The 14141-nt window shown below is 38.9% G+C and overlaps 1 protein-coding gene and 1 long non-coding RNA gene across 6 annotated transcripts in view; one reads left to right on the top strand and one right to left on the bottom strand.

Moving 5' to 3' along the window:
- The window catches only part of LOC125752639 (uncharacterized), a 118526-nt gene that overhangs the window by 69787 nt on the left and 34598 nt on the right, over positions 1 to 14141 (bottom strand). For all 5 annotated transcript variants that reach the window (XR_007402648.1, XR_007402647.1, XR_007402644.1 and 2 more), the window contains exon 3: positions 5411 to 5507. This is a non-coding gene — a long non-coding RNA (uncharacterized LOC125752639). The remainder of the gene's footprint in view (positions 1 to 5410; positions 5508 to 14141) is intronic.
- On the top strand, positions 10604 to 12069 carry TCIM (transcriptional and immune response regulator). The gene has a single exon (XM_025438085.3). The coding sequence runs from the start codon at positions 10780 to 10782 to the stop codon at positions 11161 to 11163; it is 384 nt and encodes a 127-aa protein (XP_025293870.1). The 5' UTR covers positions 10604 to 10779; the 3' UTR covers positions 11164 to 12069.

Below are 14141 nucleotides of genomic sequence, written 5' to 3'. Positions count from 1 at the left end.
CTTATTTGCCCTAAAGTGTAAAGTGCTGATTTGCAATCATGTTGGAGAGTAGTTTGAATGGGGAGGGAAGGCTTTCATTACTTGAAAATAAGCAGGAGGAGGAATCTGAGACATGCAGAACAAGCTCTGTCCACTACCCAAATTTGCAGAAGATCAACCATTAACAACTCAGGACCCATAGAAAATTGCCTCACCTTCCTGAGTCAAATCTGTTAAATAGGTATGATGGTGCCATTCTGGTCACAAAATCCATATGGTGGGACAGACAGCATGGCTCTGCCGACATTTCAGTTTAATTCATGTTTATTCCTAAAAGAATTACCTACGCACAGTAGAACTCAGAACATAATTAACTAGAAATAACATTTAACGAGATGTGAGAGCGTGTGTAGAATACTTTGAAGAGAAAAAGACAAAACACAGAGTAAGTGGATGTCAGAGTTTTTAAAAACTTTATATAGGAAAGTTAACACATTCTGAAGGGCTCAGTTAACATTTAGTCAGAATTGTTCAGTGACTGTGGACCAGACAAATTTATTAGTATCCAAAACAAAGACAGCCAAAATTCAGACACCAGGATCCATTTCCTTCATATTTGAAACATAAAATCCGCAATAAATTCTTACTGAGTGCCCTTCTCTGAATGATCCTGAAGCACATGAAGACATTAAATGCTGTTTCCTCTCCTTTCCCAGCTGTCTAAAAACTTAGACAGTAGATTAAGTCGGCTTAACTCCCTGAATAGGAAAGCTGGCTTATCAATAGGAGAGAAGCTTAGATTTTATAGAGGTTGTGCAATGTTCCCGGTATTTAGGGATCCTCATACTCATGTGTCAATAAATAGTAAATTAGCTGAGGGTCAGTGTTTAACCCCATGCATTTGAAAACAGGTGTCTGCTAAGCATCCTGGGAGTCAGTTTGGATCTACTTTGTCAACTTTCACCCAAGGCTATGCAGAATCTCACCATCACTGCCCTCCGGCACAGTTCGCATCTTACTACTTGCTCCTCTATCTCTCATGTCATTGTCTCTGCAGAAATATTAGAGGGAACACTTTGGGATGTTTGGAGGAATGGCAAACAGGACCAATCTGCATATCGGTATTTGTTTCTTTAGGGCATAGCAAAGTGGGAGGCTTTCAAAATAAAATATTTTTTATACTGAACAAATGAACAAAAGAATGAATGAATGCATGAATGCCTGTGTGGTTTAAATTACTGAGATATTTTTCTCTGCTTTTACAATCTAGTTCTAGAGACATTTAAGGAAAATCCCCAAAATGATTATAGTGATGGCAGCGTGACTGTTGAATGTCTTTCTTATATTTTGACAATTATCAAAAGCAAAACAAAACAAAACAAAAAAACAACAGCTGCAACAACACAGCAACAACCAGTTTATGTAAACGTTGATTGACGAAAAGGATGACTACCTCCTCTGCTCAATGTTGGAAGAGTCACTTAATTGTCCAGTTCAGTGGGCTTCACATTGCAAGCTATGACTCATTAGTGAGTTGTGAAATCAGTTCAATGGCTTGTGACCAGACCATTTTTGAAAGATGAGAAGATGGAATACAGTAGAATGGACAGCATAGTGCATACAGCTAGTAAGTTTAACTGTCTTTTTGAAATTTGCATTTCAGTTCTATATGTACATTATTTATATATGATAGATATTCTCATGTATAGAAACGGAAACAAAAATGTCACATACATTTATGTGTGTGTAACTTCATGACTACAAAAATTAAAAGAAATAAGAACAAGTGTTGATCTATTTCTACTGCTTACATGGTTCCAGAATACCTACTAAGTGGTGGCCCTGACTGAACTTGAGTGTTCTCACTGCTTACTCTCATTGAATAAATACCTTTATTGTACTGAATCAAAATCGGTCTCCCTGGAGCTCACTTTTTGTACGGGCCTTATTTCTACCCCTAGGCACTTTTCAGACAAGCCTGGTTTTTCTTCTGCATAATAATCTTTGGGTATTTATTTATTAATTATTATTATTTTGAAGATTTTATTTCTTTATTTGAGAAACAGGTAGAAGGGAGGAGCAGAGGGAGTGAGCAGGGAACTCGATGCTGGACCCGATTCCAGGACACTGAGATCATAACCTGATCCGAGGCAGATGTTTAACTGACTGAGCAACCCAGGCACCCAACCTTCGGTATTTAAATTGAGTTGTGTTGTCTCTGCTAAGAATTTGCTTCACGTTTCGAAGAATTCCAAGGCCCCAACTGTCCCTCAGTGAGACCCTTCACTGACTCTCTATATTCCTTACACATTTGGGCTGCATATAGTTCTTAGGAGGTCATAAAGAATGAGGCTGGTCTGCAGGGAGATGTGGGTCACATCTGCAGGGCCAGATGTGACAGTACTCAGCTCAGGAAAAGAAAATAGAAGGGGATGTTTAGGAGTGGCTACGCATATCCTCTGCAAAATGACTTACAAAATCTGGGAAGCCCATGTAGGCAGCTCCCTTTTCTGCTAATAGTTCCAGTCTGAGAAAGAATGAAACTCGCCAACGTCACTATTCTCAGCCAGAAGCACGCACTGAGCGGGTGGGAGCAAGGAGTGGGAGGAGGTGGTTCACGAAGACTTATTTTGGCTTTAGTCATGGATTATAGAAACACACATGCTACTATAAATATATAAAAATATCCCATGCTCACTTCCTGAGAAAAACATGTTAGTTTATGTTCAGGAGTGTTTTCTTTTAAGAAGCTATAAATATCAGGAGTTCAATATCTGAATCTGGACAGCTAATTGAAATGTTTAAAAAGAAAAGCTTATCTTCAGTTCTTTTTTTGGAAACACTACAAATATAGACTGATGGTTAAGCAAAGACAGCTGTTTCATTTCACATGCAAAAAAAAGAAGCACTTTTTAAAATGGTCTTGGCTGGAATTCTTTTCAATAAAAGATTGTGGATTTTTCCCCATATTTTGACTGAAACATTTTCAAAATCCATTTCTTCGTTGTTTCTTTTTTGTGTTGAAATTTGTATTGCTCCAGAATTTATAATTAGCTTCTCTCAATGATCAAAAATAAATGTCAGAATTAAAGTTTCTAAATAAAACTGCCATTCCTTCTCATCAGCAGCAATAATTGAGGATTGAAGGTACATGTAGTAAAATATACTGAAATAAAAATGCTGATTAATTTTAAAAAGGGATTAACTACAACCATCAAAGGAATGGAAATCTAGACTAGGTCTTATATAAAAATATGGGATATAATAAAGACCCTTAATTACTGAAGAGAATGACTTCCGTTTTAGCTGTTTAAGTACAGAAAAATGTAGACTATTTCAACATCAGATCACAAGAAACAACACAGCTACCGACCAACTCTTTCATCTTTGTATCTGCTTAGCCTTCCGTAAGCTTCAGTATTTTTCTTATGTAATATAATTCTAAAATTATTTATTGAAAGTCAACCTTGTACTTGGCATAGCTGGGCTCTGGATCTATGCAAGAGTGGTGTAAAAAAAAAAAAAGCTGCAGTCAATGTTGATTTCTCGACAGTTACTGCTGAGAAAGGATAAAGAGTGAAAATTACACCTCAGACTCCTCCTCTGACCTCTAGATTCATATATTCAGACCATCTTCTTTGTTGTTTCCCACGCATGCAGATTGACTGTGTGCATAATGGAACTCTGGATCTTTCTCTCAAATCCATGTCTGCTTTTGCCTTTCCATCCCAGCCTTCCCACCAAGGAGCCCAGGCTACTTGGGAGCAGCTCTTGACCTTACCTCATTCTCAATACAATTCACCACCAAGTCCCTTAAAGTTCATTTCCCAAATTCATTGACAATAATCTGTGTACTATCTGAAACTATAATCATTCTCTTGCCTTTGCTGGCCCAACAGTCAAGGTAATTACAAATAAATAAATTAAGACACCCCTTCCACACTTAAAATCTTTGCAAGACTGCCCATTGCACTTAGGTTAAAATTTTCAATCTTCAGCAGGGCCTTCAATACTCTCCTATACATCATTTGGCCCCCACCTACCAATCTAGTCTTTCTCTCCTTTCTTTGTTGGTTTTTCTTTCCCACCTGCATTGTTTTTGCCTCTGTTTTCCTGCCTTTCAAACTCATTCTCACCTCAGCACCTTTGCTCAGGACTTCTGTCTGTATCCAAAGCTCCTTGCCCTGCTCCTCTCTGTGTTAATTTCAACATTTACTTCAAGTCTCAGTTTAATGTCTCTTCTTACAGGCTTTTCATAACTGGGACAATTAAAATGAAGCCTCATCTTGTTTCTTCCTTCATATCACCTGATTCATTTTCTAAAATTTATGAACTTTTTTTTTGTATGTTCATATGCTTATTTATTTATCTAAAGCCCCTTTTCTTTTCTAGACCTCATATTCCACAAACACAAGGACCATGTCCGTTTGCCCCAACATATTCCTCAAGCATATAGCACTGTACCTGGCACATACACAGCACTCAGCACTCAGCACTTTGTGTCTGAATGAATCTATATATCACTGAATACATAAATGAAAAGAAAAATAAAGGAAAGTTTGGTAGAATTTCAAACTATAGGAGTAAGTAAACAATGAACATAATCAGGAAGCTATATGATAGGACAAAATACAGGATTTTGGATCAGAAAATAAGGGTTCCAGGGCCAGTCTGTCATTTAATTAGCTCCAAGATTGGAGGAAACTTATTTAACTTCTGTGATACTCAGTTTTCTCACCTATGAAATACGGGCAACCATACCAGGGATGTTGTGAAAGTCATATGAGATAATATATGTGAAAGCATTTTGTAAATTACAATGCAGTGTGAAACTTTTGTTGTTAAAACAAAAAAGTCCAGGGATAATTTAATGGAAGGATAAGGTACAAAGCTCCAGTTGCTGGCTTCTCAACACTTCATATTCAGGAAGTTGCTGAGTAGATGAGTTGATACACAAAGACAGAATACAAGTAAGTTCTTTGCTCACTTTCTTTCTCTTACTCATGTAATAATTCAGTATATATCCATTGGATACATTCTGTGTACAAGTCACTATACCTTTATATCTTAGGTGATTTTTTAAATTATTTATTTATTTATTCATGAGCGATCCAGAGAGAGGCAGAGACATAGGCAGAAGGAGAAGCAGGCACCATGCAGGGAGCCAGATGTGGGACTTGATCCCAGGACCCTGGGATCATGACCTGAACCAAAGGCAGACACTCAGTCACTGAGCCACCCAGGCACCCCAGATCTTCATTATTTTAATAAATTTAATAATAAGTCATATTTTTTTCTGAAAGGGCAAACTTAGAGTCCCAATCATGCGAACAGGAGAGGCAAGTAATGCAGCCAAAGGCTAGGAAAAACTTCCCAGAAGAGATTTTGGGGATAAAAAAATTTGGAAATGAATTCAGTTTTCACTACTTACCTTGAACAGGTTGTTCAGCCTAGTTCCTCCTTCATGGTCGAAGTGGTAGTTGGTGATATATGGCTTCAGTATTGTTATGAAGAGTCATGTTCATATTCTAACGAAGAATACAAGGTCTACGAGTCAGTGTTTGTTTCCATCTTTCTCCTTGTTTTCACAAATCTCTTCATCAGACACAAAACTAACCAAGCACTTGTATTACTGTCAAATAGAAACTCAGTCTCTTTGTGTGATGAAAGCATATGGCTAAACTGGTGCCCAGAAGAAACTACTCCAGCTCAGAAGCTGCTTCTTTCAAGCAGCTTTCATTATCTCCTGTCTTTACCTACAGAAAGCAAACATTCTGTAAGATGTGTATATGATATGGTCCTGTCCACATGCCATGTGGGAATCTTTGCCAGTAGTTTTTAAAATCCTGTTGTCTACATCATTCACTGAAGATATTTATGTGAAGAAGGGAAAGAGCAGGGTGACAGAAGTAAAAGGCTTTCCAGGCACATATGGATTTACCTTTGGCAAAGAGCATCAGCAAATCACAAACTTTAGGCTTATGTCACATTTCTGGGAAACAGAAACCGACATTGTTTTCCTATGGATGGTTTTGTCCTCTAAACAATTTTGAAACTCCTTAATCTCTCAAATGCATCTGAATGCTTGCAGGCAACACTCAAGAAGAACTGCTCAATGTCACGTAGAAACTTTATTTAGGCTTTTTGATGTGAGAGTAATACAGTAGAGAGTTTAAAACATGGGCTTTGGTCTTAAATAGTCCCGGGTTCAAGTTGTCTCATCATAACTGAAGGATTTGCAGAGTAAATTAGTTTCCTATGGTCACTGTAACAAATTGCCACAAATTTTAGGAGCTTTAAACAACACAGTCTTATTATCTTAGAGTTCAAGAGGCCAGAAGTCTAAAATGGGCCTGTAATGATATATCCCTTCTGACGGATGCAGAGAACAATCTGTTTCTTGCCTGTTCCAGCTTCTAGAGGCTGTCTACCTTCCTTGGCTCATGAGCTCTTCCTCCAACAACTTTTAAAGTAGCAGCATAAGCATCTTTCTCTCTTTTTTATAAAGACTCTTAACAATTATGTGAACCAAGCTGGATAATCCAAAATAATATCTACATTTCAAGATCTTTAACTTATTTACACCTGCAAAATTCATTTTGTCATAGAAGTACCTTTTGCAATGGAGGATTTCTTTTTCTCTATATTCACAAGTTCCAAGGATTATAACTTGGACATTTTGGGGAGTCATTATTCACCTACAATAAGTGATAACTTTCAATGCCTTAGTTCTCTTATTTGTAACATGAGGATTGCAAGAGTTCCTACTATAAAGGATTGTTACAGAATTAAATAGATTTACATACACGTTACTTGGTATTACTATGAAAAAATAATTAAATGATCCAGGAGCTTTAGACACAGTAATGAGGAACATTAATCTGATCACTGTCCTTGGTGGAGCTAGACTTTAAATGATTACTTGGAAAAATAAATGTATGCTTGCAAACTGTAGTAAATGTTACTGAAGAATAGTGAAGGGTATGTTGGCAGAGAGAACTGATCTAGTCTAAAAGAACCAGAGAACAGAGAAGGCCCCTCTGAGCAAGTAGCTTTGAGTTGAGGCTTATGGATGAATAGGAATTACCTAGCTGAAATGAGATGTAGAAAAGAACACTCTGGAGAGAGAAAAATGTGTGAAAAGACCCATGGCAGGAATGAGTGTGGTGCATTCAAGGAATTTGAAGGCATAAAAGCATGGGGGAGAGTGACAAATTCTGATGCTGCAGAAGTAGTCAGGAACCAGGGCAGGTTGTGCTCAAAAGTCTATGTTAAGATTTGGGGGCTTAGCTTAAGACTAACAGCAAGAGTGGTGTGACCAGATTCCTTGTTAGAAGCTATTGCCCCGGGTGCTTTTGTAGAGAATGAAGGACAAAAGTGGAAGCAGGAATTACAGGAAAGACGTTTGGCTTTAGTCCAGTTGAGAGAAGACAGAGTGTCATAGACTAGACTTCAAGGAATCACACCCTGAGAGGGAAATCAGCAGGCAGATGATTTATTGTATGGAGTGTTCTTGGGACCAATGCCTTCAGATGGGGAAAAATAGGTTTGGGCAGAGGGACCCTAAAGGATGCTCTGAAGTGTGCATGATCCCTCAGAGTTGGGACAAGGGCAGTGGGCCTTTACCCCCTCATGCTGATCAATCACTAGATGCAGCTGCACCAGGAGGGGATGACTTTCTTCAGTGGTGGCAGTCTCTGAAGGGAGCTGACAGTTGAGCATCTGGGGAAATCTTAAAGGGAGTTAAAGGTCCTACAGTAGGGCATCCACTACATGGAAGCTCATCTAAACAGCAGCAGTTCAGATGGAGAGAGAGTGGATAGATTGAGAAATATCTTATAGATACTATACACACACACACACACACACACACACACACACACATTTATAGAGAGAGAGAGACTGGGAGAGGGAGACAGAGAAAAGATCTAGGTAGGAAAAAAAGAGAGGAAGAAACCAAAGATTATAGCTGGGTTTCTGACTTTTATAATTGAACAGCTATTTGTACCATATTTACATATATTTGTATTGATCAGTTAGTTAAATAAATGAGTCCATACCTCAGAAGACAAAAGCATGCTGTAATTAAAATTTAGGAGTAATCATTGAGTAGGGGATAGAAAGCATGAGCCTAGAAGAATCGCCTCAAGAAAGAGCATAGGTTGAGAAGGTCGGCAAAGTCTTGAGTAATGACAACATGAAGGTGGATTGTTTAAATGTTTGGCCACTGTGTTTGGCACCTAATAAAAATTCATTAAAAATCTTTGTCAAGATTTTATAATAATAATTATTTTTAACAGTGCAGTAAATGAGCATATTTTTAATAGCCACAGAGGTGTGCCAGTGAGCCCTTTGTCATTGGTAGCAGATCACAGGGTCCTTCCATGGAAAAGCTGCAACAAGCAGCCACTGCCACAGCTGGGGAATGGAACACCAGCTCACCTAGAAATGCCTTTTTTTTTTTTTTTTTTTTATTACAGTCACACAGAGAGAGAGAGAGAGAGAGGCAGAGACACAGGCAGAGGGAGAAGCAGGCTCCATGCACGGGAGCCCGACGTGGGATTCGATCCCGGGTCTCCAGAATCGCGCCCTGGGCCAAAGGCAGGTGCCAAACCGCTGTGCAACCCAGGGGTCCCTAGAAATGCCTTTCAAGGAAGCAACCTTCAGGTAGAGATGACGCTGGGCTCCTGTCTTCCATTCCTCACATTGGAGCCTTCAGCAATCCATTTGACTCGCCATTCACAATATGCCCACAATCTGATAAGCTCTCACCACCTGCATGATCACCTCCCTAGTGGGAACCTTCAGCATCTCTTGCCTGGCTTATTTTGACAATCACATAACTAGTCGTTTTGCTCTTTATGCAACTGCTTATCTCCCTAAAATGTATTCTCTACTAAGAAACAGTTTAAATTATAAGTAAAATCATGTCTTTTTTTCTGTTCCAAATTCTGCAAGGCTACCCATGTCCTACGGAGGAGAAGCTCAATCCATGAAAAAGCCTCTGAGGCTTTACACAGTCTATCCCATCCTATCCCACTGTGATCTCCTTCTGACCTCATCCCCTTCCCCTCTTCTCTGGCCACTCTGCTCCAGCCACACTTATCCCCTGGCCATTCTCCATATACTCTACGCACATTCTTAACTTCTGGCCTCTGAACTTGCTGTGCCCTTTGTCTACAACACCTTTCCTCCTGATGCCTCCACAACTAATTACCTCCCCTCCTTCAAGTCTCTGTACAGTGTCACATTTACAGAAGCTGCCTCTGAGTATTCCAAAGTTCAACACACCTTCTCTCCTGAACAACTAGGCTTCATTTTGATCCATAATAGGTATTACTTTCTGACATCATCTAGATTATAGATGTTATTAAAAAAATTTTATTACCTATTTTTCTATTATCTACTTTCCAGTAGAATATAAACTCCAAGTAACATAGGGATGTTGTGTGTGTGTGTGTGTGTGTGTGTGTGTGTGTGGTTTGGTTTGTTGGTTAGTTGGTTTACTCTTGCACTTCCAATGCCTAAAACTGTTCTAGCTAAAAGTAGACCTTTAATAAATATTGATGTATTTAATGAGCAAGTGAATGAATGAATGATGAGTCTCTAACTCAATTTTCTAGTGAGGTACCTTCCCCACACTCTCTCCCCTTTTGCATAGTCTAGACCTAACTTGACTGATGAGAGAAAATTTTGAAGACCAGGCCTGTTTCTCTAATGGTCCCCTAGAAAGTGAACCAAGTAGAAGGTCCATGAAGAGAAGTCTCTGGGGCCCTCTGAAGTTGACATCTATCATTTGGTTGAATGTAAGTGCTCCACACATGGGGCACTGGCAGGCTGAATATTGTGGAAGGTGAGAAGAACACGTTTAAATTCTTCCAAAGAAGGTACTGCTCTAACTATGTCTGGGTGGTGCAAGAATAAATATTAAAGGAAAAAGTCAATTCACTCTTTTGAGTGCTATGTCTATAAAGTACCTGATTGACTTTCCCTTCCTGCTTTATTTTTAAAATAGATATTGTTGTCACTATATACACAAGCCTAAGGAGATACTGTCTATTGCTATTATTAGTATAGGGTGCCCAGCCAGTTTAGTTGGTGGAACGTGCGACTGTTAATCTCAGGGTTGTGAGTTCAAGCCCCATGGTGTAAAGATTAGTTAAACATAAAATCTTTAAAAAAAATTTAAAAATTGTAAAGTATAATTTTATTCAGTGATTACTGATTAGCTCTTACATACAGTCTCTGAAAGGTCACAGGCTCAGTCTGTGTCATGTCAGCCAATGGCTGGTGAAGTCCCCTTTTACAATCAGATGTAGTCCAGGTTGCCGACCTTGATTCTTTGGCTTTCTTTCAGCAGCTGTGGAGTGGCCCTGTCTGGGGGTGTCCAAAGGACATGGGTGTGGGCTGCCAAATGTTTGGAATATACTTTAATGACTTCTCCGGGAATTAAAACTTTCCTGTAGTTAGCAGAAGCCTTTGTTTCTGTCGTTGTTTGGAAAGACTTTGTGAGTCTAAGCCACTTTGTTTGTGTTTTACCTTTGCCCTTTCCTGGTTTCGGCTATTTTTAAAAGCAGGGCCCAAGCCTGTATAATCCTATTGCCACAGATGAGGTAAAAAGAAATGCCCACATCCCTGCTCCATCCCTGAGCACAGCTTTGAACATTTTGCACAAGAACAGGATATTGGCAACTCAACTGTTAAACCTGTCTGTGATTATTCTTCCTTGAGATCACTCTGATGTCACCAGTGTAATTTGAGCCTGGAGCTTTTGTTCACACTTTAAATAGCAGTCCCGGAATGATTTTTGCCACAGACTCTCTGGAGAGCCCGGGAGCTGAATTCCCGAAGATCCTCACATCGATGAAAGCAAAGCCAAGCCGCCAAGCCAGCGTCATGTCCACCTCGCTGCGAGTTAGCCCGTCCATCCACGGCTACCACTTCGACACGGCCTCGCGGAAGAAGGCAGTGGCCAACATCTTTGAAAACATAGACCAAGAAGCTCTACAGAGACTTTTCAAAAACTCTGGGGACAAGAAGGCAGAGGAGAGAGCTAAGATCATTTTTGCCATAGATCAAGATCTGGAGGAGAAAACGCGAGCCCTGATGGCCCTGAAGAAGAGGACGAAAGACAAGCTTTTCCAATTTCTGAAACTGCGGAAATATTCCATCAAGGTTCACTGAGGACAAGAGGATGGATAAGGACATTATCCAAGAAGAGACATTTTAAAGATCGAAGGAGTTTGTGAGACCCAACACATGCAGCATTTTGCTGCTACTGAGCAAGCTTCTCTTTCATCAGAATTGCGGAAGCTGGAAAGGAACAGAACAAACTGGTTATAAAGACTCCAACCAATTTCACGCCTTCGCTGTTACGGTGGAGAACAAAATGCTTTCAGCAAGGATTTGAAAACTCTCCCTGCGGGGAAAGGACTGATGCCGGTGTCAAGAGAAGAGTCTGAGGGGATGTGATGAGGACTGAGAAGGAAGATAGCAAGAGGGCTGGGGAAGAACTGTTGCCAGAGTCTCTTTCTCAGGCCCTAGGACTTAAATTCAACCTGAACTTTGTTTCCTTAGCCAAACTGGGTAGGGAGAGGGAGGAGGGAGAGGGGCAAACAAGGAGAGAGAATCTATGCTCTGATGTTTACTAAATTTTTTATTTGAATGTTTCAAAATATTGCCAGGCTTCAATGTGATCTATTGGTATAGATTCTTAGAGATCAGTAATTGACTACTTATTGGCATTTTTTGCAGTGCCTGAAAAAGGGGTTAATTACAAATTATGCAATACTTTCAGCAGCTGAGTAAAACCCTTCTAGTTTGTAAAAGGTTTTAATACATTTCAAACTGGTTGCACAAAAGATAAAATAATGGGGTCCCTCAAATATCCAAAGTACTGTGAAAAATTTTATGATTTTTTATCTTCTAACTAATGCTAAAAAAATAATCTAATTAGATTTCTTACAGTTATTGCAGTAAGCATTAGGAAATAAGTATGATATATTAAATAGTTTATGAAGATGCTATGGTTTCTATAATTTATTATACATGACAAATGATATGCAACCTTAATAAATTATTATAAACTTAGCTGCTCTTGGTCTGTGATGATTGGTCTCAAAGGAAAAAGTAAGATAGTAAATATTTATTTATTATAAATGTTTCTAAGGATTTTTTAAAATTTTTATTTATTTATGATAGTCACACAGAGAGAGAGAGAGGCAGAGACGTAGGCAGAGGGAGAAACAGGCTCCATGCACCGGGAGCCCGACGTGGGACTCGATCCTGGGTCTCCAGGATCGCACCCTGGGCCAAAGGCAGGCGCTAAACCGCTGCAACACCCAGGGATCCCTGTTTCTAAGGATTTTACTCTAAAAGTAAAATGTACTTTTAGAGTGGCTTTACATTAATTGCCAAACTTCTTCAAAACAAATTCTTACATCAAATATCTAGGAAGTTTCTCTGTCCTAACTTTAAAATATAAGATATAGACCTAGAAATTCATTGACTGACTCATCAACAGTGGTATTTATGTGTCTGTGGAGGGTGAGCTTTAAGAAGCTCTTTTCTCCATAATTTTGAAATTTCTCCTCTGTGGCTACAGGAGCTATGTACATTTGTACATTTATCTCTCTCAAAACAATATATTTTGAGGTTAGAGTCCAAAATATGATCAAGATTCTGTGGCTTATCAGGGTTGATTCCATATAAACCAATATGGGAATAATATTACAGTCACTTTGCATATTTTGCCATAAAACTATAATAAAAATCTTTCTAAGAAGGCAAACATCAATGCCTGCTGGCCTTTACTAGCAGACAGAAATAAAATTTCACAGAAATTAGGCAGTTTGGAACATGTACAGAGGTTTCTAAAACTTGCTGATCATAGGAAAACAAAACAAGTGAACGATCTAAAATCTTCTGGGAGAGTTACAAGTCAGGATTTTAAGCAATACATTTCTAAAAACGAAATGAAGTGATCAAATCTATTTTCAAATGTTAACTGATAAGTTTACTGAAGATAATATAAAATCACTCCATTAAGAAGGAATTTTTTTTAAAAAAGGAATTTTTTATGTGAGAACATCCATTAATTAATATTAATATGCAGAAGTGTGTGCTTGTGTGTGTGCATTTTTCTGGGAGGAGTGTTTATAATTTCTATCAGATTTGCAAAGACATCCATGACACCAATATAAATTAAGAACAAAAGAGGAAGTTTTTGACAAGTGGAAGGCTCAGCTCCTTATGATATTTAGGGATTACCAAAGCAGAGACTGTAAAGGGGTCTTCTGCCCGATGACCTTATTTGCCTATGCTTGCAAACTGAGCTTGCTTAATGATCTCACCTAAAGTCTTCTTTGCCCATGCTAAGAATAAGCTTCCTATCTCTGATCTGGCCTGCTAGTGACACATTTTCTCTATCTAGAATCCCCAAAAGACATTGACAAACTGCTTGAGAAGGAAATTTGGTAATTTATTCCTATAGGATAGCTATCATACTCGTATTTCCTATGAAAATGTTTAACTTATTTTCTTTTTAAAGACTTTAAGCACATCTTGGATACTGCACATAGTCAAAAGGTTGAATTTATTTTTTTTTAATTTTTATTTATTTATGATAGTCACACACAGAGAGAGAGGCAGAGACACAGGCAGAAGGAGAGGCAGAGACACAGGCAGAGGGAGAAGCAGGCTCCATGCACCGGGAGCCTGACGTGGGATTCGATCCCGGGTCTCCAGGATCGTGCCCTGGGCCAAAGGCAGGCGCTAAATCGCTGTGCCACCCAGGGATCCCAAAAGGTTGAATTTATTACACTGATGCATAACTATATGCTCTGCCTCTGTTGTTTTCAATGGAGTAAAATGTTTGTCTTATCCACTTTGCAAATTAGTATGTATTAATTTAGTTCTCTTGCAGTATATTATCATTATTTTCTGATTGCGAGACTATAACATGGGAAACAAATTAAAAACAATTGGAATATGACCTGTGACACAGTGTAGAGAAGAATCCCAGCAGATTATTGCACGAACATGCTGTCTTTCCTCTTCAGGGAGAACAAAAGTTAGAATCACAAGGGTGATTTTTAGTTTCATAATGCTTTCATCATTTAATGTGAAGTGACAATAAACATCATTAGAATAGGTAGAAGTAG

This window comes from Canis lupus, chromosome 16 (genome assembly GCF_003254725.2).
Source record: "Canis lupus dingo isolate Sandy chromosome 16, ASM325472v2, whole genome shotgun sequence".
Taxonomy (NCBI): domain Eukaryota; kingdom Metazoa; phylum Chordata; class Mammalia; order Carnivora; family Canidae; genus Canis; species Canis lupus.
Note: the sequence above shows the minus strand (reverse complement) of the source record. Positions and strands in the feature narration are given on the sequence as shown.